The sequence below is a fragment of the Tetrao urogallus genome, assembly GCF_951394365.1.
Source record: "Tetrao urogallus genome assembly, chromosome: 15".
Taxonomy (NCBI): Eukaryota; Metazoa; Chordata; class Aves; order Galliformes; family Phasianidae; genus Tetrao; species Tetrao urogallus.
This window is the reverse complement of record NC_136828.1, coordinates 11,931,075-11,957,734: the sequence shown is the minus strand read 5'-3', so window position 1 is coordinate 11,957,734 and position 26,660 is coordinate 11,931,075. Positions and strand designations below refer to the sequence as shown.

At 46.1% G+C, this 26,660-nt stretch overlaps 2 protein-coding genes across 4 annotated transcripts; one reads left to right on the top strand and one right to left on the bottom strand.

The window, feature by feature from the left end:
- Positions 1-200: 200 nt before the first annotated feature.
- On the top strand, positions 201-3,547 carry NUDT1 (nudix hydrolase 1; the record flags this gene model as incomplete). The annotated part of the gene is made up of 3 exons (XM_079542733.1): positions 201-352; positions 2,965-3,110; positions 3,309-3,547. The coding sequence occupies 3 exons, from the start codon at positions 201-203 to the stop codon at positions 3,479-3,481; spliced, it is 471 nt and encodes a 156-aa protein (XP_079398859.1). The 3' UTR covers positions 3,482-3,547.
- A 5,218-nt stretch (positions 3,548-8,765) lies between these two features.
- SNX8 (sorting nexin 8) lies at positions 8,766-24,812 on the bottom strand (the record flags this gene model as incomplete). 3 transcript variants are annotated; one of them, XM_079543008.1, is made up of 12 exons in its annotated part: positions 8,766-8,879; positions 9,254-9,403; positions 9,794-9,943; positions 10,753-10,821; positions 11,880-12,012; positions 12,402-12,562; positions 13,492-13,572; positions 14,109-14,230; positions 15,822-15,939; positions 17,300-17,490; positions 23,575-23,649; positions 23,842-23,875. In XM_079543008.1, 12 exons carry the CDS (start codon positions 23,873-23,875, stop codon positions 8,766-8,768), a joined length of 1,398 nt encoding a protein of 465 aa, XP_079399134.1. The 3 variants fall into 3 exon arrangements, with proteins under 3 accessions (XP_079399134.1, XP_079399136.1, XP_079399135.1); XM_079543010.1 differs by lacking the exons at positions 23,575-23,649; positions 23,842-23,875 and adding an exon at positions 24,690-24,812; XM_079543009.1 differs by lacking the exons at positions 23,575-23,649; positions 23,842-23,875 and adding an exon at positions 24,702-24,747.
- Positions 24,813-26,660: the final 1,848 nt, after the last annotated feature.

The window sequence follows — 26,660 nt, the reverse complement described above, 5'->3', positions numbered from 1 at the left end:
GAAGGGGAAACCGTGGTGTTTGGGGCAGGGCCGGGAGCGAGGGGACACAGGAAGGTGAAGGGAGAGCGGGGGGAGCGGCGAGCTGGAGGGTCCGTGACGGGGTGGCGGTGCGTGAGGCGCCCCGCGCTGTGCGGAGGGGCTCCGCTGCGCCTCGTGCTTCCTCGGCCCGCGCGCTGCCCTCAGGCGCCCGGCGCGGCGCCATGTCCGTCTCCAGGCTCTTCACCCTCGTGCTGGTGGTGCAGCCGCCCCGCGTCCTTCTGGGCATGAAGAAACGCGGGTTCGGGGCCGGGCTCTGGAACGGCTTTGGAGGAAAAGTGCAGCCGGGAGAGAGCATCGAGGATGCTGCGCGCAGGTGAGGCCCGGCCTGGGAGAGGGGCGGAGGGAGTCGGGCGCTCCTGCGGATCCGTAGCGGCCCCGTAAGCGCCGTGCCGCCTTCACAGGTCCGTGCAGCGCTCCTTCCTGCACGCAGGCGGCTCAGCACCGCCGTTACGGACCATCCCGGCTCCCCGTCACCTGGCTGCTGCAAAGTTCCGAGCGTCTTCCATTCCACGAGTAACTGCAGCTAGCGAGCATCCTCCCTGCCGCCGTCCTGAGCCGCTGACACCTATTGCTCGAGCAGAGAGCAGAGGCTCTTGCGACAGATGCACCGTTCTCGTTTGGCCGTATAGCGGCGCTGCAGCTTATGGCAGCGGGCTGCTGCTGCGTTAAAGGTGCTAAATTCCACTTACATTTTTAGTACTCCGTGAGAAGAGCTTAGTGAAGAATACTAGGAATTTCACTTGGAGGTGCCTCATAAACGGCACTGTAGAAACTGTTTCACTGCATGCAGGCACTGAATTCAGGAACAGAATTCTGTCATTCCAGGGTTTGGACAGCAGTGGTTCACTGCAGGACTTTCTTCATTTTAGTCACTGAAATGAAACAGCAGGTTCTACCTTCTTGTTTACACGAGCTTTGCAGATACAAAGCCGTGCTTTGCTACCTTCTTGATCTATCCCCAACTTTACCTTTGCACCTGCAGGAAGTTTAGTGTTGCTTAACAGATTCCTAACAGCTTTTGCACTGTTTCCTCAGCTGTGTCAGTGCAACCGCCGGGGCTGTGTGGTGAGTGAGCTCATCAGGGGGGAAGAGGCCTCTGGCTGTGTGCAGCGGAGCACCAGGTTAATGCGGCTGGTGCTTACATCGTGTCTACGTACAATTTATCATCTCTGAGTTGTAATTCCCACGAGATGCTTGGTGGTGGATGTTCCAGCCATCTCAGTGCAATGTGACACAGCAGAAACAACGCCTGCTGCTGCAGACCGTGACACAGCCTGCTCTGCAGCCATTTCTTCAGAGCTCGTTGGAATTGAGTGCAGAATTATACCCCTGACTCCTGCTCAGGTCAGCTGAGGAGAAAGCAGACCCCAGAGACAGGGCCAGCTGGGCACGCTGCCCTCCTTCCTGACTGGGAGCTGCACCAGCACGGGGCTGCCGGCCCTGGGACGGGTGTGGGTTCAGCTCTCCTCCAGGAGGTGTCGTGCAGCCCAAGTAAAACTTCACTGCAGCGCTCTGCTTTGTGGCAGGATTTGAGCTGTTAGGCTGTGGTTGCCTCAGCTGGCAGTGGTGTAACCTGAAGTTAATCTTTACAGACTGGGCTGCTGGGTATTAAGCTGCAATGAGAACAGAGTGCCCTGAATGATCACTGTGCTCCGCTGAGTGCATCATGTTCACACAGGCGCCTGGGTGCTCACAGCTATTCAGTGGCACATCCTGTAAGGAAAGCTGTCAGCTAGTGCAATTTCTCCAGTTTTCTATCCACTGCAGTGTTTGTGTTTACTATATCCAGAGCCCAACAGCTCACAGATAAATTATTGAATAAACCACAGCAGTGTTGTATTTATTGGACCTTTACCACAGCCTGTGAAACGAGGCTTTTAGTTTTCTTGGTTGAAAACTGCCTCTGTTTTTGGCATCATTTTCCAGGAATATCAACCAGAGTTAGCTAAGGCATCAGATTGCAGTACAGTTTTGAAGGATGGGATCCATGAAACTGATGCCAGAGAAAGCTGGAGCCTTAAAAATCATTTCTGTTTTGAAATTGTCGGGTTTCTGCCAAATGTACAACTGCGTTAGTTATTATCTTTATCTGAAGATAGTTCAAAGTATCTCTTACCTTTGCAGGGAGTAGACTAACCAGGACAAGTTTCAAAGTCTCTTAGCAGCAGGTTAAAAAAAAAAGCAAACAAACAACATGAGCGTGTGGCACAGAAAGAAAAAGTGATTTGAAGGGCTTCAAGTGGCCACGCGTGGTAAGGGCTTGGAAAGAGCTGCTTGGCAAGTCTCACAGACTGCTCTTAGAAGACTTGTCTCTCAGTCTCTCTCTGACACGGAAAGTACTTCTGAGGAGCAGAAACTGAAGGTTTACATGATTATTTTGTGGTTTTGATATGGCTTTTAACTGGGAGGTCACACAGTGCATACTGTTACTTACATGAGCTTCGCTTTGCCTCAGAAGTCGCCGATTTTTGTAGCAGCATAGATGAGATGTTCTCACGTTCCTTATTTGTGTCACCGCAGTTCTAAAAGCTTTAGCCTGATGTTGGCAAAGCCTTCTGCTCGTCTAAACAAAGCTCTTCTCAGAGTTCTTAAGCCACATGCAGCTTAACACATTTGTGATAGCCCATTTCTAAGTAACCTCAGGAAATACCATCCTCTTGCATGGAATGTAAGCCCTGCCAGGTCATCTTGGTGAATCCTCCCCCTCTAACAGAGTACTTTCCCCATGGCCTCTATAGCACACTGAGGTAACTCATGAGTCAGTCTGACATCGCTCCAGTCTGGTGTCAGTGGGCTACGTAGTGTGATGTGAGCCAGAACTCTGCTTTGTTGCAGGCACAGGAGGAGTTCTGGATGTAAAGTTAACGGCTGCTTTTTGTTCTCCCACTGCTTGCTTTCCTATAAAAATGCCTGTTTTTTGTATAGGGAGCTCCTGGAAGAGAGCGGGCTGACTGTGGACACCTTGCAGAAGATGGGTCAGATCACTTTTGAATTTATAGGCAACTCTGAACTGATGGAAGTTCACATTTTCCGAGCGGATCAGTTTCACGGAGAGCCAAAGGAAAGCGATGGTGGGTAACTCACAGAGCTGATGTGTGTTTGCTTTTGAAATGCACTGCTCATACATAAATGCAGAACTGTTCCTGCAGAAATTCCAGAGGAGGGAGGCAGCGGGGCTGTAACCCAAAGCTGTTTGTTGACACAGTGGAACTCCAGGTGGCAAGAAACCATGAGAAAATTTCAAACAAAATTGTTTTTTCCCCCAACAGAAATGCAGCCTCAGTGGTTTCAACTGGATGAGGTGCCGTTCAAACAAATGTGGCCAGATGATGTCTTTTGGTTCCCATTGGTGCTTCAGAGAAAGTTGTTTCGTGGCTACTTTAAGTTCCAAGGACAAGACACCATTGTGGAACACACCCTGAAAGAAGTGGAGGAAGTTTAAGAGGAAGGCAGAAGCATTCATTCCTTGTGCTGCTGCCCACATTGGGCTGGGACACCACGAGTGCTTCCACAGGGGGCTCTTTTCTCAGCTCCCCCGCAAGAAGAGGCTGACTGCCAGCTCACAGGGAAGTAAAGAAAATAAGGGGATTTCTTAGAGCAGAAATAAACATAGTAAGAATTTCCATGCTGTGAAGTCCCTATGATATGCCTGAGTAGTTACTTGATTACAACTCTCAAGAAATGGAGGGCTAACAGGAAGTTCTCATGTTGTTAATATATTTGGGTTTTCCATCATGGCTAGAAACATTTTTAGAAAATTAAAGTGTTTTTTCAGCAAAAGCATGTGTTGTCCCATTGTAAACAGCTGCCAGGTTTCTGGAAGGTTGATGGGCTTCTCTGCAGACTGCTTCCTTCTATAGCAATGTTTGCTGTCTCTCTCAGGCTAATAGCAAAAGCTATCGAGCATCTTCTCTGTATCAGCTTTTATGCAGTTCCATATTCAGCATTACTTCCCAGGAGAAAGCAAGGCTTGGTAAGTGCTGTGAGAGCCCTTGGAAAAGCTCTGGTGGGGCTCCCTTCCAGATTCTCCAGCTCAGATTTGCATAAATTTGTACAAGTCAAGAAAACAACTTCTGCTAGAGCTGTCCTGTTTGAGCTCTGCCTTCAGTGTGCAGTTCCTGCTGTCAGCTTGGATATACAGACAGGCAGAAACACACTGAACAAAGTCCCACCTTTCAGCAACTCCATGCTACAAAGTGCAGTGCACCCATGGTTGCAGGCTCTGCCACGTGCCTGCAGCCTGTGAGCTGACAGCTCTCAGATGAGCCCAACTCAGCATGGTGGACAGTGAAATACACATAGCACTCTGCTGGAAATATCACATATGGAACTTTATAGGTCTTTTGTTTTCTTTAAACATTTTTACAAACACACGTAACAGAATCATGGAATGTCATATAGAACCTGTAAACATTTCCAGTCTACCAGCTGTAGTAATAGGTCTTTAATTCCTGCATTTGGATAAAGTGCTTCATACATAAGGCTATTTGAGCAAAGCAAAGATACAGGATATTCCAGGCAGGCAGATTCATACCCTCTGAACAAGATTGTTTCTTCTCCTCTCCTCCCTGCAATTCTGAATCACTCACATCACACAAAAAATGTCCTGCTTCATCTGCTCCATAAGCCACAGCTCAGACTTAAAGGATAGGAGTTATCTTATATTTTTTTTCTTTTTTTTTTTTGTGCTGCACAATGACTATTTACAAAGCTTTTGATGCTCACCTGTGTTTCTGACATAGCTGTATGAGTTTCTAGCTGTTCTAGTTCAGAGAATGGCTTGAGGAAAGGAAGGGAGAGAAAGTGAGCACAAAGAGGTGAGGTTGTTAGTAATGGGATGTAAAACCTTACTGCATGGTAGGAAAGGGAGTGACTGGCAGCTGATACCTCTTGTGTTATCCCAATTTATTTCCTGGTGGAAACTGTAAATCAAGAGCGAACAAATTACATTCTCTTGCTCTGGGAACGTGGATGAGAAAAGAACAAGCACAGCTCAGGCCTGCACTTGCATTTATTATGCAATCAGTTCAATCCTTTTATGAAGATGCTTTCACCAGCACTGAGTTTTTGCTCGTAAGTAGTGACTATTGCTTGTGCTGCAGGTGTGGAGACTGCTTACATCCCCAGCTAGTAGTTTGTCTTTTAGGAGCAGCAGAAAGTGGAGACCATGAATTAGTCTGTACAAATGCCAGGAACTGCACCCCTGTGTGATCAGAGTAGAAGAGTAAAAGCACGGGAATGCAGCAAGGCACTGTTGGAAACGTTACAAAGAGCAGCTTTCAAAGAAGGGGGAAAGAGGAAAAGAAGCAAAGATCAAGGTTGTATTGTAAATGTAGTCATTTGGAAAGCTTTTCAACATGCAGTGTTGGTCAAAAAGCCTGAAAAGTGCCAGTCACAGCTTAGAGCAGAGGTGACCTTAAGAGTGACAAAAACACATAGCCCTTCTGGTAAGACATTTTTCCAGGTCCCCATTGTTTGCCACCCTGATACCTCTATGATATTTGAGACACAGACAGAAAGACTGGAGGCCTTTTCTATCACTGTTATTTTAAACGTGAGAGTCACTGTAAGCTCCAGCACTGCACAGAAAGCTTCCACTGGAGAAGGCACATTAACTCTTTGGTGCAACATCTTACAGGAGCAGCAGTACTGCGACAGGCAGCACTGCTCTTCAGTTAGCCTCATCGTTTGCTCAGTGCTCATTGCAATCTACCCAGCTACAGCAATGGAACCAACAACTGAAGTCCTCTTCTCACCCTTGCAGACAGTCACGGTTTGCTGCAGCAACAGCACACAGGCAACTCGTTCTGTCCCCTGTCCATTGGAATTAGGGTAGATAGAGAACTGAAGACAACTCGGTTGATTCCCTGCTGCATTCCTCTGGAGCAAGGACCTGTCTGCAGGTCTGACACATCTCTCAGCAGGACCGAAACAGTAAAGACATCCCTCAGCTACTGAAGTAAATATGATACTGCTGTTGGTACACTGGTCAGCCTCCCACACTGAAGGTTTGAAAATGAATGGCTGTATGAAACTCTGGGCAGGAGCTTGATGGTTTGGTATGAAATGAACTCAGAGTGCCATCAGCTGTATCAGCTTTGAGGATACCAGCCTTTTGTTTTCAAAATAGCAGATGAATGAAATAAAAACAAAAGAAAAGCAAAACAAGAAAATCCCACCCCAAAACCGCTGTCCTCAAAGAGGGAACAGCTGACAACGTAATAACAAGTGTTTTCTCAAGTAACATAATTCCAGTTTCTTTAGAGGCTGTGTGGTCTGTGCATATGTATAGCAGTCTGTACATCTGAACTAGAGAATTCTTGCTTGGAAGAACAGCAAATTCCATTCTTTTTGTGGGCTCTTTTGTTTTTAAAATCTGAAATTATACTTTTCAGTTAGGGGGAAGAAAAAGAAATATTTCACTGCAGAGAACTTGCCAAGGACAAGCTCACAGAGCACACCCCAGTCAGACCAGATCTTCCACTGGAACATACAGCATTTTCTCAATTTGTCTGCTCACCACTTCAACAATCAAAGCTCAGTAAAGGAGGATGGGTACTAAGACAAAACAAGTCACTGTCTATAACCAGCCAGCAACTTCTAAAGGCAATAGGATGAAGAGCACTGAAGAATATGGTTAAATGTTTTGAAGAATATGGTTAAATGTTTTTCACGCTTACTGCGTTCCCAGTCAAGACAAGGTCAAGCAAGGGAGGGGGGAAAAGAACCCAAACAAACCAATCCTACATCCCCCTTTTGTGATGTTCTTGAGATGATGCCTTATTTGCTATTTTACTGTAGAAACATTTCCCTCCCCAACCAGTTTTGCTCTGGTTTGCAAACAGAATCTCTTCTACATCACTTTGGAAATCTTCAGGAAAGACCTGTCACAGCCATTTCAGTTAGTGGACCAGGGCAGTGCATAGGAGGGAAGACTCAGAAGAGAGTTAACATCTGAATTGCTATAAAAAGCTTTTGAAAGTGTATTCTGAACAAGGTTGTTAAACAAGCACCCTACAGACTCCTGAAGGCCCAGCGCCCCTAAACTTCACCCACAGAAAGTGCACTTTCCCTCATAGTGAGGGGGAAATGGGGATATGAAACTGGGCAAATAGCTTATTATGTTCCTCTTGAATCTAACTCGTAATTTCCACCTGGTTGAGGAAGATCTCTTGTTGCATTTAATTTTCTAAATAAAAGACATTAAAAAAAGCCTTTTGTGATGGGAAGATGTAAATCTATTTCCTGCTACTGAGGAAGTTCCCCAAAGGGAAAATACTGTAACAGTTCCAGTTTAACAGTGAGCTTTCACCCTTCATAATGTGCTTCCTTTCTACCTAGAGAAGAAAACAGTAAGAAGCCAAGTGTCAAGCTCCCCTTCGGCAGCTCGCTTGGTCCCACAAAAGTAGGTTAAGGGGAGTCCTGATCACGTTGAGTTTTGTTGTATACATTTATAGTTTCTTCACTTATCACTTTCTCCAGAGGAGAAAATTCCCCCTAAAGTAACGTGACACGCAAGTTCTCCCCCTGCCATTAGCCTCAAGAGGGAAAGTCACCGGAGATACAAAGTGAGACACGGAGAATAATTAGTCCCTTTATCAGATATCATCCTGAAAACCCCATTACTGAGGGCTGTGCTATTTCTAGAGAGAAAGAACTGCCACTGCCAGGGCCTTCTCTTCACACACTCCGGTGCTATCCAGAGCTGGAAAAGACAACTGCAGTAATACCCAGTAAATACTGATTCTGCTAATCCATTTTATCAGCACTGTGTCCCAGCCCACCAGCGTGACAGGATCCTTCATCTCATACTGGACAGAGGAGACACCAGCCATGGGATCACAGCTCTCCCACAGTCCTAAACAGCCACTCAGCAGGTGGATGTCAGAACCTCCAGGAGAAATTAGACATGCTCTGCTGTAGCTGTCCAGATAACACAAGTAGATTACAATTAAGGAGTGCCTCATTCAATTCTATTCCCATTTATGCCAGGAAAACTCCTCTAGGTTCCCCAACCCAGTCATCTTTGGCCCAGGACCGAATCAGATGAGCAAGTCCCCAGGCTGCCCTGCCGCCACAAACTGAATCAATACTGACACACACAGTGCTGAGCCTCCATGGGAAAACAGCTGTGCTACAGCAGCAGGGCCCTGCACCCATCCAGCTTAGTGAACCCAGACACTTTGTTCATATATTTTGCTTTAAGGTTTAGCAATAACAATTCAAATCCAGCCAACTACCCATGGGATGGCTTTCAGCTTTCCTTTTCTCCATATGCCCGTAACACAGGCCCCTCCCAAACTTAAAGGGAAATCCATATCTCCTCTATGAGCAAGTGCTTCAGATATCCTGTCCATCTCAGCACTTCAGAAGCTTCTCAGCATGTGTGCAGATAAGCCTTCTCGAAGGACAGTTAGTACACAGTGCAGAGGCATCAGCAATCACACTGCAGCACCTACTGCACCATGCCACATCCTGACCCCACAGAGACTGTCTGCAAGATAACAAAAAATCAGCTCTGCCCTAGAGCATTCCAAAATTAAGTGTCTTTTTATCTGTATGTTCTGCCCCACATCCAGTCTGTCTAAACCAGAGAGCAGCTCAAAGCAGCAGTATTTAAAAAGGAAAAAAAAAAAGCTGTTTGGAGGATTCATTCTAACATCTGGAGGTAGAGGTCCGACCCCTCCCTTGATTGCACTTCTTGCTCACGGTAGGTGCTCGGAGTATTAATTGGAAAAGAAGTTTCCATCTGGAGGTGACAGTGGTGGAGTTGGCATATTGCTCGATCCCACAAATAGGCAGCTCAACTTCGGCTTCAATTCGTTCCAAACTTTACTCATCTGTGAGTAGAAAGGGAGAGGACACAAGCAGGAGAGCGAGGTAAGGTAGGAATTCACCACTCTGTATTTTAGCAGCAGTTTCAAGATACCCAACAGCACAACACAAGTTTGACAGAGCACTTTGGAGAAGTCCAGTGTATCCAGAGCATCTCTTTTAGATGGTGCTATAATGACTGAACAGAAATCTTTCTTCAAAAAGGCTTACAGGCGAGCCTTGATCCTCACCCTTCATTGAAAATACCTTAGGTGACTTTTTAACAAGTTATGAAAAATCCCATTTGATCATTAGAGGAGGAAGACCCACAGGAGAAAACAAATCAGTTCAAAAGTTTCATTGCTGTTTTGGGGAAAAGGGCATAGGTCAAAGAACTCACCTCTTTGTGGCCCTGGATCTGGGAATTGACAAAGGCCCCCAAGATGTGAGATGTGAGAGGCAGATAGATATGGATGAGCTGTGTCTCCTGGTGCAGGCAATACAAAGAGAAGTAATTCCGAAGCTCCATAGTTAGGATGGCGTTTTCTTGCTGAAAGAGAAGGAATTCAGTGAAACACAATGCCAGGAAGAGAGTGCCAAGGAGATCCATTTGCAGCAGGAGAAAACAGCATTCCTCACCACCTGGCAATTCAAACACACAACAGGAACCCAAAAAGGCAGCGCCTGCGCTCACATGACATGACAGCAACTGCATTTTCCATCACACAGAATATTGCTTTCCTCATCTCCTGAAAACGTCACGTTGCCAGAAAACCAGTAGTAAGTCCTGGTAAATAACTGAGGAAAACAAACGTGTTATCCTTGTAGCACAGCAGATAGCTCAAATCACTCAGGTAGCAGCTACATTTGCAGGCTAATGGCTCTCTGCAGATACAACTGAGCTGTGCCCCTCTCTGCTTTCCCCATGCATCTGCACTACCTCCACAATTCGAGATTCCAGTTGCTCCACTGATTCTGGTTCTTTGTTCTGCACAGTGGCACTCATCATCTGCTTCTTCATCATGCTGTACTTATGCAGTGCTCGCTGGTGCTTGTGCAGTACTCCCTTCTCATGTCTTTCACACAGGTCCTTTATAGAGGAAAAGAAGCAAATAAAAAGTAGGTACTGAGTGGAAGCAAGGCATAGTGCAAAGGGACAGCGAGCAGGCAAGCCATTTACATCAGGAACATAAAAGACAGTCATGCTTTATGCTATTTCTATGCTGCAGATGGTTTTTTTTTTCTTCTTAGGAGAGTAAAAACGTTAGCTAAGAATTCAAGAAACAGAAGTGCCACTTAAGCTCAGTGGCACAGGTCCAAGCAATCTAGAACACCACTTTGGCCAACATTTTGGATCTTATCAGACCACTTATCTTCCATGACCTTCTCAATATTAAGTGCTGGCAATTAACTGTAGCAATAGCTTCCCAGTGCCCTTCTATTTCAGTCCCAGCATGCGAATGTCAGGAGAGGCTGCCAAGTACAGTTCCACTAGGTGCTTCTAAAAGAAGTGCCTTTGAGAGATTGATATTAAAACAATTCTTTTGTTTGTAGCTGAGCTCACAAACTGTCTCCACTGACAGAACATCTCATTCACTGGTTTGACTCGAAAGCAGTCAAATCTGGAAAAAGGTTGGCTGACCCACGCAATTCAAGCAGTCAGATTTCTGAGTTCCTCCCAGATGTGTTTGCCATTTGGCAACATCTCATCACAGGAAAAGCTGATCAGTAAGCTATGCAGCTAACTAAGGCTAACAGCCACTCCCACCCCTCTGCCACATCCCCTCTGTGCCTCCAAACTGCCCTCCCAGACGCTTTTCCATCTCATTGGCATCACACCCTCTGAAGAGCACAAGCTCTAAACAACTTTTTCACTGGCAGAAGAACGGCAAAGCTCACTTTATAGGACTGGAGTAAATCCAGGAAAAGGTTCAGCTTCTCCACCACATCATTCTCTTCCTGTTTACCCTAGAAAACAAGGAAAAAGTACATTTTACGTAAGCCCAGCAAGCACCAACATCAGAGTTCTTCAAATCCTTACCCCATGCAGGCCCTCCACAGTACTCCCTAGGGCATGTCAGTGCTTACACAACTGCATCAAAAACCTTTCAGACGTAACAGTAGTGCTCAGTCTCCAGCACGCAGAACAAAAACCTGAACTGGAGTGAGAACAGCTATTCCAACTGACTGATTATTACAACCAGAGCAGTCAGTTTCCCAGCACTGCATGCCAGGCCTTTCAACTCTCTCTGCCTCAAAATTTGTTTTTGTAGACTCCTCCAATTTTTGACTTTCCTTCTTATAAAATTATTAATCTGTTAAATCTATAAATACCTGCATATTTCCCATAACAGTTCATGCATCAGAAAGCATAAATGAGACACCAAGCTAAATTTGACAACTTTCTTTTTTTTCCCCCTTTTACTAAACAGCGCCTTTTCTTCCCGTGTCAGTAGAGCTCTCTGGAACAAACTGGAGTAAAAGAGCTGGTCTGACTGATCTATAAAAGCACGCTGAATATTTTAACACACTGAGATGAGAAGACAAAACTATTACTTTGCTTCCCAGACTGTCACGATCTCGCACTGCTCTGTCAGTACCACACTGCACATTCACACAAGGCACTTCTGTCTGAATGATTCTCGTGTTTTGTCTAAGTAACACGAACGTCAAAATTTGATTCAGAGGTTCTGGATTCTCTGCAGCAGGTAAATCACACAGAACACAGGCCTTCTGGACAGCTCAGTACAGCAACACAACTGCACTTGTCTGATAACCACCTGGAAGCAAAAAAGAAAGCAGGCTTTTCCCTCCTTTTCTTTCTTCCCCCATTCAAACAGCCAGCTCTTTCATTCACACCTGAACAAGCAGGCTGGTGGCTGAGGATGCAAGCTTGGATTACAATCTCCCTTTTAACTTTTTAAATGTCTACACCTGTAGAGATCACAATTCAAGATGAAACATAAGACAGCCATGCACCTTCCTCATTATACAAAAAGGAACACACAGAAAAAAAATGAACTCACCTGCTGCACAGCTTTATCTGCCAGAAGTGCAAATTCAACAGACAGACCCTTCAAGGCCTGTTTCAAAGTCCCCCACGTGTTATTATTCAAAGCAGCCCAGGAAGGAAGAGGTGTAGTGTCTGAGCCCAAAGCACTAGGAGAACAGAATTAATGATTAAGTTTAGGAAACAAACTCCACTTGGTAGGTGCACTAGTTTGCAGAAAGCAGCTCAGAATTTCAAAGAGCTCACAGCACAGAGGTACTAGTGCACAGTCACAGACACATTGCCAAGTATATTCTGGAAGGAGAGACAATATATCAGTACCTGAGTATCAAAGTATTGCTATTTATCTCTGTTGGTCTATGGAACGCAGCACAGGTTTTCTTCTTTTTCAGTTAGGAGAACTCGATTAGGGCATGCAGCATGCATTCAAACACACACACTCACTAGACCCTTTGCAAGTAAACCTCACAACAGCCTTCAGTTCCAAAGCAACAAGGAGAAGCGTTCACATGAGCAAATCTTCTTCCACCCAGCCTACCTTAGTTCCTTCCCAAATATGAGGAGATCTGAGGCGTTATCGATGGCTCGAGATGCTATCCTCTCTGCACGGTCCCGGAGCTTGTAGAAGCTGTTATAAATATTCCGGATGAGCTCCCTGCTGGCAGCAAACTGGGCCTGTATGTCAGCTGGGAGGAAGTCCTGAAGAGGCACAAGGGAGGTTACTAGTGGATACATGAGAGGCATTCACATATCACAACCACAGGGGCACCAGACAGTTAGGAGAGAGACAAACACCTCTGGCACTCTCTCCCTCCGTGCTGTGACAACCCTGGAGAGTCAGGGTTATAATTAGGATATATAATTTTAAAAATTAGGATTATAATTTAGATATACATGTCAGATGTCACACAAACACCCCCAAATCTCAGAGGCAGAAAGAGGTTCAAATGCAGATACCAAAATGCACAACTCTACTACACAGAGCAGGAACTGGGAGGTTTCCAGTTCAACGATTCTGATCAGAAGCTACCAATAGCTGCCAGCACTGCTAAGGTGAGCACGTACTCAGAGTTCAAATAAGTTCTTTCTGACCTGTGCAGCACCAGTAGAGCCTCAATTAAGCTTCAATTGCAAAACCTTCTGCTAGCAGTACCTGAACCTGAACAACCACTTCAAAATTGCTCAATGAACAGTAAATGTATACTTAAAGTTCACCACAGCACTGACCACTGGGATAAAGAGATCAATGCAGAACTTCCACCTGACTTCTCTAAAGCAATCCAAATTACTCTCCCACAGCAAGGAAGACAGAAGGATGACTTGAACACAAGAGGACATCAGTCTAGATATTAGCTCTTAAATCCTGTTATGCAAGCATTCACTAAAAATCGGGTTCTGAGCAGGATTTGTTGTCTCATGTTCATGAACCAGCATTTAGGTAGAACTATCAGGCTCAAATATTTATTTCTGTTTCCTAAGAAATTAGGAGTCTGAAAGTCCTTCCAAATCTGGAAACAGCTCTCTCCTTGCTAAGGACTCTATCACCAAACAAACACCAGAACTGATCCACCTGGAGAAGAGAGACATTTAAATCAGCATTAAACGAGGTAAGCAATGTGTATACATACCTTGGCCTGGGTGGCCAATCTGCAGGTCAGAAATTCATCTCCCACTCCCTGCACCAACTCTCTTAGTTTATTCTGTACATCCTAAAGGAGACACAGTTCTTTCATGCTCATTTGATTCTAAGAAAAGTCAGCCTACACAGGACTCTCACATTATAATAGTAAGTCACAATTTATCAGATTGAGCTTTATTCAGGCTAAGTTTAGTTCGAGGGGAATTGCCATCAGTATTCTCCTAATAACAGTTACCATTTTCAAAATATTGCATTCCTGGCATCAAATGAACTTGCATTCCACTTCCCAGCTGCAGAAATATCATATAATTATTACAGAACTACAGAATGCCTTATGTTGGAAGTGACCTGAAGGATCATCAAATTTCAACTCCCCCATCACCAGCAGGGGCACCAACACCCAGACCTGGCACTTGATCAGGCTGCCCAGGGCCCCATCCAGCCTGGTCTTGAACAGCTCCAGGGACGGAGCACCCACAGCCTCTCTGGCTGAGAGAAGATGTTAGAGAGCAACAACATGCAGGTCAAAAACAACTCTGAACTCTGCCCAGGAGAGCAGTGACAGGAAGGTGTGCAAACTGAGTTTTATCACCAACAAATACTCACTGAGCCACTGAATGACAGAAAGAGCTTCAAGAGCACATCTTCTGAGAAGGGGGGATGTCGAGCCACCAGGTTTATGAAGCGCTTCAGAGCTCTCCTCCTTGATTCTATGAATTCTCGATCGGCTGCAGGAAGGAACACCAAATTTCAATTAACAGAGTACAAAACTACAGTTGCTCAGAAAGAAAAAAATCAAAATAAAACACTCTGTCCAGTAATTTCCTCAGTAATATTCCAAGGTAATAACCTTGCTGAAGCACTTGAAGAAAACCAAAGAATGGTTCAATTATTCCCTCAAGTGATGCTTCATACCTTACCGAAATATCCTGCATATACATTCACATGTCTATTTCCACAGGACAGGTCAAGCAAGCAGGTTAAACAACTGAGTCTAAGACCAGAAACCTCTACTTACAAAGAAAAGGTTGGGTTTATTCAGCTGCTTTGCCAATATCTGCACTTATCTTTTTCCCACAGTAGTGAAAGTGCCCTGAAAATCTACATTTCAACCTGCGGTACATCCACCCAAAGGCCTTCCTTGTCCAACTGGAAGGAGTTCAGCTCATCTTCCTTCCCAAAACAGGAAGGGTTTCAGTCTGGTGGCAATGCAGTAAGGCTGCACATCAGAGATCCCAGCACCTTTGCAGGAAAGGTGAGAAAAAAAATCAACTAAAATAAATCCGAAGGAGAAGAAAGTAACATCACTTTCTGCCTTAAAGTTTTGGACTACATCAGGACTGTTCTACTAGCATTTGTTCCCATTTCTTTTGAGACATCTCACATGTATGAGAAGAAATGCTCCAGTGAACACAGAGAAATATCAACACATCAGAAATGCTAGGAAATACGAACAGACAGGTTTTATGTATTGGAAACATCTTTCAAGCATCTTGTCTCTGCTAAGATAGATCAGAAAGGTCACTTTGTTTATAAGTGTTGCACGAAGCAGAAATCCTGGAAGTCCCAGCAGAGAGCACTAAATCAGGCCAACTTCAAAGATTAGTTTTCACAACCCCAAAAGAAAGATCATTTCAGCTTGCACTCCATTGTAAAGAATGACCATTGGAAGTTCCTAATAATGTTATTTTGCTGGGTTCTGGCTCACTACAAACCCATTCATCAGCTCCTTTTTACTGTAGCAATACATGGACTCCTCAACTAAAATCAATTATTTAACTGAAACATTTTAAACTTAGCAGCAGGGGCAGGAGACAAGGCAGTGAAAAGCACATCCTTCCGCAGATGAAGCGAAAAACAAGATAGGATCTTATACAGTTGTGCAACATTTTAACAGAAGTTTGAAAACTGTGCCTACAAAAATGTTTGAGGAGCTTTGATACGCCTTTTGTTTTGGGTTACTTCATTGGTTTCTAAGAGCTGCAGCACACTTGAGTGAAATGGCATCGATTCCAGCCTTTTTTTTTTCCTTTCTAACCTTAAGCAGATTGACAAGCTCCTTATAACAGGAAAAAAAAAAAAATCAAGAGGGAAATGGTCACTTCAAGGCACTTGGTTAATCTGCAAGAAGGACACCTTTGTGTAGGTAAGCTCAAAGTGGGGTTCATGTTGCCATAAGGCTTCTGTGTGAGGAACGCTTCCTGCTGAAGCTGTTCACTTAGCATCACCGGGCTGCCAGTCCTGAACTGAGCTCTTTCAATGATTTCCAGTGATATCAACTCGATCACACTCACACAACAAAACAAAGACCCACGTTACCTCCCAGCATCCTCTTTGGTGGAAGTGCTGGCACCATTCGATACGGGAACTTCTGCAGCAGCATCTCATGGAACACCACAAAATCATTGTAGCGCCTGTAGACCGAGCATTTGAATCTCTGCAATGGAGGAAGAGAGAAATAACAACTTGAAATCAATCCATCAATCCAGGCTGGACAATCAGCAGCACTTCCACAACTTCCTAACATAAGCTGTAGAAGGGAAAGGAAAGTCACACCCAGATTGAACAGAAATGAAATATTCCTCATTTCTAGGGGCTTGTGGTAGGAAGGTGGTAGAAAATACTGCACTGGAACAGCTTGTAAGGAAGACTACTACAACTCTATGTTTTCTCACCACTTTTGCTCTGCACATCACCCATCACTTACTGGCACTATGCATTTTCAGAAGTAAGGAGGCAGATAACTGGAGCACAACAGGAACAGCCCCTAGGGCCTCCCTCGGTCTGATGTGAAATCTGATGCTGATTTGCATTGCAGTTCCTTGATGAAGATCAAGGGCAAGTTATTCTACTTCCTGCAGAAGCATCTACATCTAGAACTGAGAGGGATGAGAGCAACTGAGACGAGTTGGTAATGGATTCCTAAATTCAAAACCTAGAGAGAACCAGCAGAGTCCTTCAGACCAGTATCTTGCAGTCATGGGCTAAAAACACTGCATCCTCAAGAGGCCACAAACATTCACTCTGTTGCCATTTCTTCCATACAACAGTCTTTGATGATCTTCCAGACATTAATCTAAAGCCCTAAACGTCACCACAAATAAGTGATGCCAAATATGTACAGCAGTTCAATTGCTGCTCAGTAACTGTTGTTTTTTTTGTGGCCTAGGACACGCAAATTGCTCACAGTCTACTTGGAATAGATTACTCTGTTGAAAAAAGCTACCCAGTCTACTGGAGAGCTGTATCACCGTCCAATCCATAAAAAGGAAGAGATACATCAACTTGAGATTTGCCAACCCCACAGTCAGAGGCTACAGGTCAGGATTAGAACAACTAAACTGGAAATGAATGGCCCCGACTCTGCGGAAGGATTTTTTGTTTCTGTAACTTTTGTGTTCATTAAGGATTTCAGTTTAGCACTGCCAATATCATTTCTTCACAAGTTCTGAACAGCCTGAAACACAGGATAATGGAATCGTTGGTTTTCAGTGTTATACATCTGGTTTTGTACAGAGCTCACATTGCAGGTGTGTCTGGTTAGCCAGTAACCTGAATATTACCCAGTGACTTTGCAAAACTAGCTGACGGTGCATCAGACCTCAGCTAAGAAGCCGTGCCACACTGCAGAAGCACTTGTCAAGAAAGTATAAGCCAGCGCATTGAAACCCACCCCATCCACCCAGCCTGCTCAAAGCAGCATCATCCCACAGAGCAACTCAGACAGAACTTTGCCAAAAGCAAGTGCACAGAGATTCCTCAGAGGCCTCACCGAAACCAATGCTTGCTCACGTTACCTTGCTGGAAACTTCGTATTCCACATGTTTCAGAAAAAGGCCTTTCTTCTCAGGTATGAGCTCCACCTGCACGCTATCCTTGCTCAATAGCTCTTGCAAGGTGTGGGGAAGCAGCAGTGGATTTCCTGGGGGTGCCTGCATTAGGAATTGTTCCGGTTCCCGCGTTTCATTTACTGGAGGCTTTGCAAAATCTGAAAGGCAAAAGGGGATAAAACAAGCTGTCCAACAGATCTCGAGATGATACAGCAAAGGGAGACTTCAAGTATTCCGTTCCCTCTCTCAGAGTTCCCACAGTGGTGCAACACCACCACAAGAGCACTCGAGCCACTCCTCCCCCAGGAGGCTCTGCTACTTCCCACACGTTGGAGACCTCGGTGCCTCCCTCTGCACTACACCCAGAAGCACCACCAATTATATCGAGTCAGGAAGCCATCTCTACTGAGCAGAAGAATCACGGGCCAAATTCATGCTGTGATTCAGCTCGGAGGCCTGTGTTTCCTGTCTGTCCAGCTCCCACCACAGCAGGATCTGCCAAAATGAATGAAGCCCTGGCTCAGCACTTTTGGATCCTGCCTAGAACAAATCGTGGAAGTAAAGAAAATGTGTTATTTGACTGCTCTGCAGAAAGTTATTACATTCATTGCACAGGCCATTACAAAGGAAAGAGACACTTTGTTTGACATTGCTATATTAAATTGTATGACAGTGTGCTGGAGCGTGCACGACTTGCAGTAATTTACTATGTCAGTATGTTTAAGTTCAACAGCAGCAGGAAACAGATCCTAGCAATGTTTATCAACCCTAGAGTTCCTCTATCTCAGCAAGCTCAGGCAAAATCTTACAGATGCACGAACTCTATTGCTTGTAGATAAACCCATCCTGTTTGGTATTTATTTTGTTGAGTTTGGGTTGTTTTGTTTTGTTTTCCCCACACATTGAATTCAGTCATAGCTGGGCAGCTTCGGTCTGAGAGATCCTAACTAACTCACAGCAAGATGCAAAAGGGAAACAAAGTGGCTGTGACAGTATGGCCATGAAGAGGGCGCACCAAGGAAGGGAGAAGGAGGAAGATTCCAAGTGCTCTCTTCTTTCTGAATGACCAAACTGAAGTCCACTCTCTGAATTTGACTTCATAACTGTATGTTACATGATTGTAAAGCAAGCTCACATTCTTCTGCAAAGCGATTTTTTTTTTCCTACCCATTTTACACATAGGAGAAGACAGAAAATATGGATATAATCCTGGAATCTATCCAACCCACACCTGGGTTCTGCTCTCCTGTCTGGAACAGATGAGCTGCTTCCTCTCCAAAGATGTCTGTCTAAGAGATATGGTGAGCAAGCTTTTTTTATAAAGCAAGTTGAATCCACTAATGAAAAACTGCTTAAAGCTGTGGAGTATTAACTATTCCCTCACTGCAAGTGTGTGGAAGTTGCAGCCCTTTTTAAACACATCTAAAATGTTGGCAACTCAAGACGACAGTAATTACAGAAGCAAGAATCCTCCCTGCAAGCTTTGATACATAGTTGAAAAGGTTGGTATCTGCCTTAGAGATTCCTTCAAGACGACACAGATTCATAACCTCAACTTGAAAGCCTTGATCTTCTCCTAAGGGTTTCCCACCTGTTCTGGCTCTGGAAAATGGAGAAAGCAGGCAACCTCCAACTCCTCAGATATGCAGCTTCAGTCTTTGTTCTGTAGAAGGGCTCAAAGAGTCCAACCCAAACCCAGGACAGATGACCTTACCCCACACGTCTTGTCAGGCTTCAGATTCCTGCTAACATGACTCAGAGAAGCAAGTCTTAACACCTGCGCTTTAATTGAATAATCACCTGTTAACCCCACCTCCAAAAAGCTTCTAAAAGTTCCAGTTAATTGCCAGAAGTCTGTTGTAAAAATACAAGCTAATTCAAGCTGATATGGGACTCTGCTGGATAAAGAGTTAATATAGCTATACTACATTTCAAACAGATGCTGAACTGAGAAGGAAAGGAAGGGGAAGAAAAAGAACTCAAGACGCAGAGAGTAAAGCAAATTATTTCCTAGTGTAATAAAACCCTCCCACCTGATATCTGACTGTGCTGCAGGATATCAGCAGCCGTGCTACCAAGAGGAAGCATCGAAAACACACAGAGAGCACTATGAAAAGCACAAGGCAGCCTCGCTCCTGGAGCAGCAGCTCTCCAGCTGTTCGCCCTGGTAATTCATGGTGGAATTGCTCACTCGCACGACTGAAACGCAACGTGACGCAGGAGGTTCGGTTATTTCTGCCATGCAGGCACACACGCTTAAACAGATTTCCACGGTCCTGTGTTGCTCAACCACTGGCTCACATTTCAGAGGAAGTCACAGCAAACCGGTCTCCCAAAAAGGAGCTGGTCCAAACACAACCCACCTCTTCTGAGAGCAGCACAGATCTGCACCCTCCTGCTGCCCATTGAGCCTCTCTGCCTGCCTTTCATTGCCCTGCTGGCCAGCTGTGATTCCATGGCACCCACTGCTCCTTGATCAGGGGCTCAGCACCAGCCGATGAGCTACTGCAGCCCTGGTGGGAACAGATCTGGACCACAAGAAAGGATTCACAGAGGAGATACTGAAGGCTTCACGGCTATCCTTCAAGTCCCTGGATCTGCTGCAGGACTCAAACTGTGCACCACCTGATGCTGAGAAGGACTCCCATGTTTACCACAGTGAACCCCACACAGAGATCAAGACATGACGTTCCTTCACTTGAAATACTTTGCCAAGTTATTCCCTAAATTTGTGCTCTACGACTCATCTACAGGAAATACCTTCTCTTTATCAGCGCATCCGGCTCTTCCCAAAACGCTCTGTAGCTTCTCTACATCCCACCTTGTCTAAATCATACAAATCAGATAACTGTACAGAGTCATTACACTTTTAATTAATAACATGTCTTTCATATTAGCAGGACAGCTAGCCAACACAAACGTGCATCCTCAAACACTGGTCTGAGAACACAGCGGTTACTTTGGAGCTGTTAACTTGTTCCAGAAAGCACCACTCCAGCATTAACATTAACCCTGCAGAACAACACACTGCAAGCATTCAGCAGCCCATCCTTCGCCCTGCTTACCGAAGAGTCAATTCACAAACAGCCTGGAGAGCCCCAGCCAGAAACAGTGGATAATACAGGCCAGGCATGGTGGATAATAGTGGGAAATCATTGGTATGAGCTCCTGCGTTCAAGCAATAAAAGGATTTACACGCATGGTAACAAAACACTTAATGCTTCCCATCACGCGCTCTGCTGGAGAACAGCTAATTTTGAAACGTTCCCTTTCATCTCAGATCATCATCTAGCAAAGTTTATATACGTAGAGCTGTAAATGAATACAGGAATGAGGTAGGGAATGGTACCCCAGAACACAGGGAAGCAGATAAAATGAAATGAGGTCTTTGTGCAAGCTATCTCTCAGCCACAGCAGAGCTTTTCAATCTGTTGTCGATAAGACACAGGGAAGCAGCCTGGGGTAACTGAAAACAATTTGATATCAAAATTAGAAGGAATGCACATATGCATACATATACAAACAGGCAGAGAGCAAAGAGACAAGGAGTGGAAGCTTAAAGAAGCGTTTAAAGCACAGCCCAGTTTTTGTTTGCTTCTGAAAGAGAAGAGCTGCAGTAACTGCTGCCCTGTAGGTCTGGTAGCCCTTGGGCTGAAAGTGCACAGGGAACAAAATGGAAAGCTGTGCCCTTCCATGCCATGCATTTCAGACTCCAGTCAGCACCCAGAACTCACCACTCCATCCCATACCAGCAGCCTCCAAGCCACCCTACAACACACCCTGCACAGCTGTGCCCATCTCTCCTCCCTGCTGGAATGCAGACAGGCAAAGCTGGAGGGCTTCCCTCTGGATTGCAGCTGACTGCCACACGCTGCTCTTTATCACACTCGGGTGCTAATCCACTCCATGTATGAGACAGCTTAAGTAGAAGGTGCCATGGAATCACTGGTTGCATGTGTAGCGGTCTGACTGTAAGGAGAAAGGAATGCTAAAGAGAGGAATGCCTTCAGGAAAAGTAACTGCTTCCTTGCTGTTATCACAGCCACGGCCTCGGGGGCACAAGGCAGCAGCTCTCGGAAACAGAGCCCCAGCAGTGTGTATTTCTGTGTGCTGACACCTCACATTTCCACCTGGCAAAAAATGCAGGCTCCACCATGAGCTCCCAGGCAAGGCACACTTACCAGCAATCAGGCATCAGCACTTCCCTTCTGCCTTCTCATGAGAAGCCTCAGGAGTTGTGGAAATGCCTTTCCCCCAGCTGTGCTCAACACATTCCTCCCTGGTCTGAGAATTCTCTTCCAGTGTCCATCCCAGCCCCTCCAAGAGCACACTGTGCCACTACTCCCTTCCTTTTTATTTTTCATTATGCTTACACAATCTGAAATCCCCTGAAAACTAAAAAAGAAAAAACAGAAGTTCTAGGGGACAAAAAAAAAAAAAAAAAAAAAAAAAAAAAACCACCTTTCTTCTTAAGGCTTCAGATATTTTTAAGACTGAGACAACAGTACGCAACTCAGTTGTTTCTGTATTTCAAAGGAACTTCAAACCACATCATTCTTACTGGGAAAGGAAAAAGCTGAAAGAATCAGCCTACTTTGTCCAATAACAATGATCCACAGATCTGTAGGTATAAGGAAAGTTTCACTGATTAACAGATGGTGCAGCTGCAGACCAACAATTTGGTTGTAAATCCATGCTGCCCGCTGCCAAAACAAGACAAGATTATAAGTATGCTATCAGAAATGAGACACGGGAACGCAGGCTCCAACATTTTACTTTCCTCCTTAAATTCTCCAGCTTCCTCACTCTGGATATCAAGCACATGCTCTGTGCTGGCTGCTCTGCGCTGGTTTTTTCCTCTGTTTTGAGGGCTTGGGGGCAGGCTCTGTTGTTTGGTGGTTGGTTTTTGTTTGATTCTCCAACTAAAATTCAAATTGCTGCTCGGTATTTGGTGCAAGAAAAGCAGCAGCGTAACAGCTCAAAGATAGTCAAGTGAGGTTCTCTAAGCTTCATTTAATAACTGTTAAGTGCCAGCATTTCTGCATTCCCCTACAGCCATAGGTCTCTAACTGCTTATCACAATCACACTACAGCAGGAGGGAAAAAAAAGAGAGAAAAAGCAGCAAGTTATCTCCTTCCAATATCACAGAGTAAATCTGTATGCCAGACCAGAGAACCAACTTGGAGCTTCGTGCCCTGCTCTTGTAACCATGCTGTTAGATCAAGTGAATTAATTAAGTAATTTCCCAGTCTGGGAACACAAGGAACGCATTTCATCTCCCAGTCAGCCGCAGAGTGGAGCTGCAGCAGACACAGAGCGGGATGGAGCTACAAATGTTGAAGAAGTAACAGGATTAAGGGGGAAAATCCATGGAGGAATTTTCACAAAGACTACAGAGATAAAAGCCAACCCGGCTAGGACAGCCTTCAGCTCCCAGTGGAGGACTGAACTTTTCTCCATCTTCACACCCAGCTCTAACAAAGAAGTGTGGAAGTGTGAAAATTGAGACCTAACTAACAAGAACAGATGCAACCATTCTGCAGGAAGCCATGAGCCATTGCTACGTCCCATACAAATTCACACACAAGTCTTATACAGGGAGAGTTTATTTTAACCATAAAACTGCCAAATTTCCACGAACACCCCTGTCCAAGGAGACCCTGTCAGAAGTTATCCTCTGCTTTGCAATACTCAATCCAAGTATTTAAGCACTGCCACTCCAGCCACACCAGTCTCTGGATGGTCTTTTTACTCTTCTTTTTTAATATATTTTTAACAAGTTCATCCATTGTATTGAAATGCTCCCATCCTTTTGTACCAACTCCCTTTCTAACTGCCACGTTGCCCTCCATCGCTCATGCCAACCCACTAAAGCTTGGTGGTTCTGAGGGAAAACAGAGCAGTTCCACTCAAACTCTGCTATCTGCAGTGGGAGCAGCCTTCCCCACCAAGCCTTGGTGAAGCAGCACACACAGCTGAAGATCTACCATCGGAAGGGAAGGGGCAGCCCCCATCCCAGCCAGCACAGCCGCATGAGCTCTCTGCGGTCACTGCAAAACAGATTCAAAGGGGAGCAAGAGCCAAAAAAAATTTTAGAAGATCAATACAAGCAAGTCAACAGAAACGACTTCATATACCAACCATTGATTATTTTTTTTTCTTTCCATTTTTATTGCTTTAAGATACTTCTAATCCTGCAAATCAAAGAATTTGCGTGCCCTGGTCCTGCCAGAACTCCCACTGACAAACTGCTGCTCCCTGAAGAAGTTCAGCATGGCCACTGGCCTCCCAAGATCTCCGATCCCAAACCAGAACGCTACAAACTAAACAGACACCTCCTTTCACAGCATATTCCTCTTCCACTGCAGTCATCAGACGCTCACTCCGTGTTCACAACGTAACCTTTTCCCAAATAAAGCTACATTTTCTAGGGCTGAGCGGAGCAGTTCAGGACCTCCGCCTCACCCTGCCGAGCTCCGGGAGCTGACGCAGAACCGCACAGCCATACCTGGTGGAGCTCTCTCTTTGACACAGTAGGACATTTTTTCCACCAAGGCTGCTGCTCCATGTCCCAATATCTTACATCAGCCCTGGACGAAAATATTCCAAAATAACGTATTGATTTACGAACCCGTGACAGGCACCAAGAGCACCAGAGGCCCATCCGCACAATCCTCAGTGCGGTCCCCGCTTCGATTCCAAGCGCACCGCTCTCCCCTGCGTACACAGCGCTCACTTGTAACCCCTCCTTCCAGAGGACGGGAGAAAAAAGCTCTCAAAGCAGCGCTCCGGAGAAGCGCCGTGCGGTGACACCGCGCCTCCCGGCCCCCCGTGCCCGGGATCGGCCCCGCGATGGGCGCAGCGCAGAGAGGCGCCAAAGCCTCGGACGCAGCACGCAGCGAGCGGCTCCGGGCGAAATAAAGTCACCGTGGCAGCGCCCGGCCGCGTGGCTCTAAGCGAGGCGGCGCCCCGCGCTGCTCCGCTCCCCGCCCGCCTCCCAGCAGAAGGGCTCGATTAACACGGCGCTCCGGCCGCCTCCCGCAGCCCCGACGGGCGCTCCTCCGCCCCGAGCCGAGCGGGACGCGGCTCCGCTGCGCCCACCGCGCGTTTCCCACCCGCGGAGCGGAGCCGCCCCTCGCCGAGCCAACGGCGGGCGCCGCCCAGAGAACCCAACCGGCGCCGGGTCCAGCCGAGCGGCCGCCGCCCCGGGCAGAGAAGGGGAAGGCGGCCGCGTTTTACCTCAGGTTTCGGCGGAGGCAGCAGCCCTGACCGCCCACCCCGTAGGACCCCGTCGCCCTCCCCGAGCCGGCGGCGCTTAGGAAGGGCCCCGCGGCGCCGACCGCAGCCGCCCCGTACCTGTGCCGACACCCGCGCTGCCCGCGGACGGGTCTCCGTCCATCGCGGCCGCAGTCATGTGAGGCCGCGGCCCGGCGGGCGCCCTCCCCTTCCTCCGCAGCGCCCGCCTGTGAGCGCGGGCGGGGCCGGGCCGGGAGGGGGGCGGCGGCGGCGGCGGCGGCGGGGCGCGTGGCAGCGCGGTGCCGGAGTCCTTCGGGTTGGAGAACTGCTGCGAGAGCCGCAGCCGAGCGCCTCAGCGCCACAACGCCGCGCCGCTCTACGAGCAGCGGTACCAGTGCAGCACCGCTCGGTCTGAGGATACTCGTCTGCTATCCAACCCCTGCCTCCCCTGGCACGGTTTGAGGCCATCCCGTCCTATCAGAGAGGCTCCTCTTGTGTCGGATGTAGGAAGAAGCTTTGGGATTCCATATCCCTAGCTGTGATCTCACTCCTGACCTCGATGTAAATGTCCCAGCGTTGGCAGTGTGGGGGTTCATGGGTGTAACATAGCCCTGATGCTGGAATCAGACTACATATTTCTTTTCTTCTAAGACCATCCAGGCACACAGTGACAGGGAGAGCAGGCCGTGCTTCACAGCTTCTGGCAGACAAGATGCACCAGCACAACATGTGGTATTTTCTTCCGTGGAATTACCCTTTCCCACAGTGTTTCAATCCTTCTGCCATTTGGTCATGCCTTTCAGATGGTTCCTACGCTGAATATTTTATATATTTTGAGGAATCTCGATACTTAGGAACCAAAACTTTACTATGAAGATAATATACTTTTTTTTTTCCCCCTCAAAGGAAAAGACTACAGAGACACAAATGTTTGGAAGGACTCTGTTTCCTGGGATCCCCACAAGTGCGGGTGCAGGCTGAACCTGTGTAAAACCATCAAAGGATGGCACTATTTAAGATGAGAAGCTCTTCAAATCGTGTTTATACAGCAGCTGAGGGCAGAGTTTTGCATGCTCAGCACTTCTGGAAACTAAGCACTGTATCATTTTTTGCCTATATAGCATTTTTTGGGAAAATGAATGAAGGAATCAACATGTTCCTTTGTAACTACGGATCCTTGACTGGCCCGTAGTCCAGCTAATAGCATAACTATTTATTTGGTATAAATAAGACATTCTAACTGCAAATTGTTTTTGCAATCTGCGGAAGGAGTCTTGAAGAAAAATACTGTGAAAGAAATAATCCAATTGCTGAAATAATTTTTGACAAGGAGAAAAAGACTGCTTGACAAAAGTTATTGAACCTGTCCCTGTGTATTGTAAACACAGCGAAAGCTTCTGGAAAACCTGTAGCATGAAGAAACTATCACCACTAGAAAAAGGATAAGGCTGATGTCACTAAGTTGCAGGCAACAAAGTTTCACAGAAGTACAGGGCTACCTGAGGCCCTGGTCTTGCAATGGGTCATTCTGTGCGTGTCCTATCAGTATGAGATACTACTTCATACAGTTCATACAGATAAGAGCTTGAATACTCCTTCAGGGTTCAGTTTAGGCATCACTGTTTTCCGTTCCATCATTCTCAGGTCACTTGCACACAGTAAAATACATAAAGCATTTCTGCTTTGATAGTTGTGTTACAAAAAGCCATTTCTGATTGGCCTTCTTACCCCACTTTTCCCACTGATTAGGATTTTCGTGTGTGCAATACGTGCAGGAACAAACCTCATCTGTCAGCAAAAAGCTCTACTTTAAAAGTTGTTCCACTCGCCCTTGGATTGCTGAGTAAGCACTGGCAGACAAAGAGTAACAGTGAGATGGCAGCACAGGGACTGAAGGGAACTTTCAGTTGAAGAAAGGAAATGGAAGGAAGGAAGGAAGAGGAGATAAATCAAAAATTGCTCTAAAGTAAGAGAAAGTGCAAATAGACGACAGGAAAGAAGGACCCAGCATTTAAATTTGCAAATAGCTTGTAAACAGAAAGAAAGGTAATATAGAAAATTTGCCTATCCCAACAGTGCGGGCAACTGTGA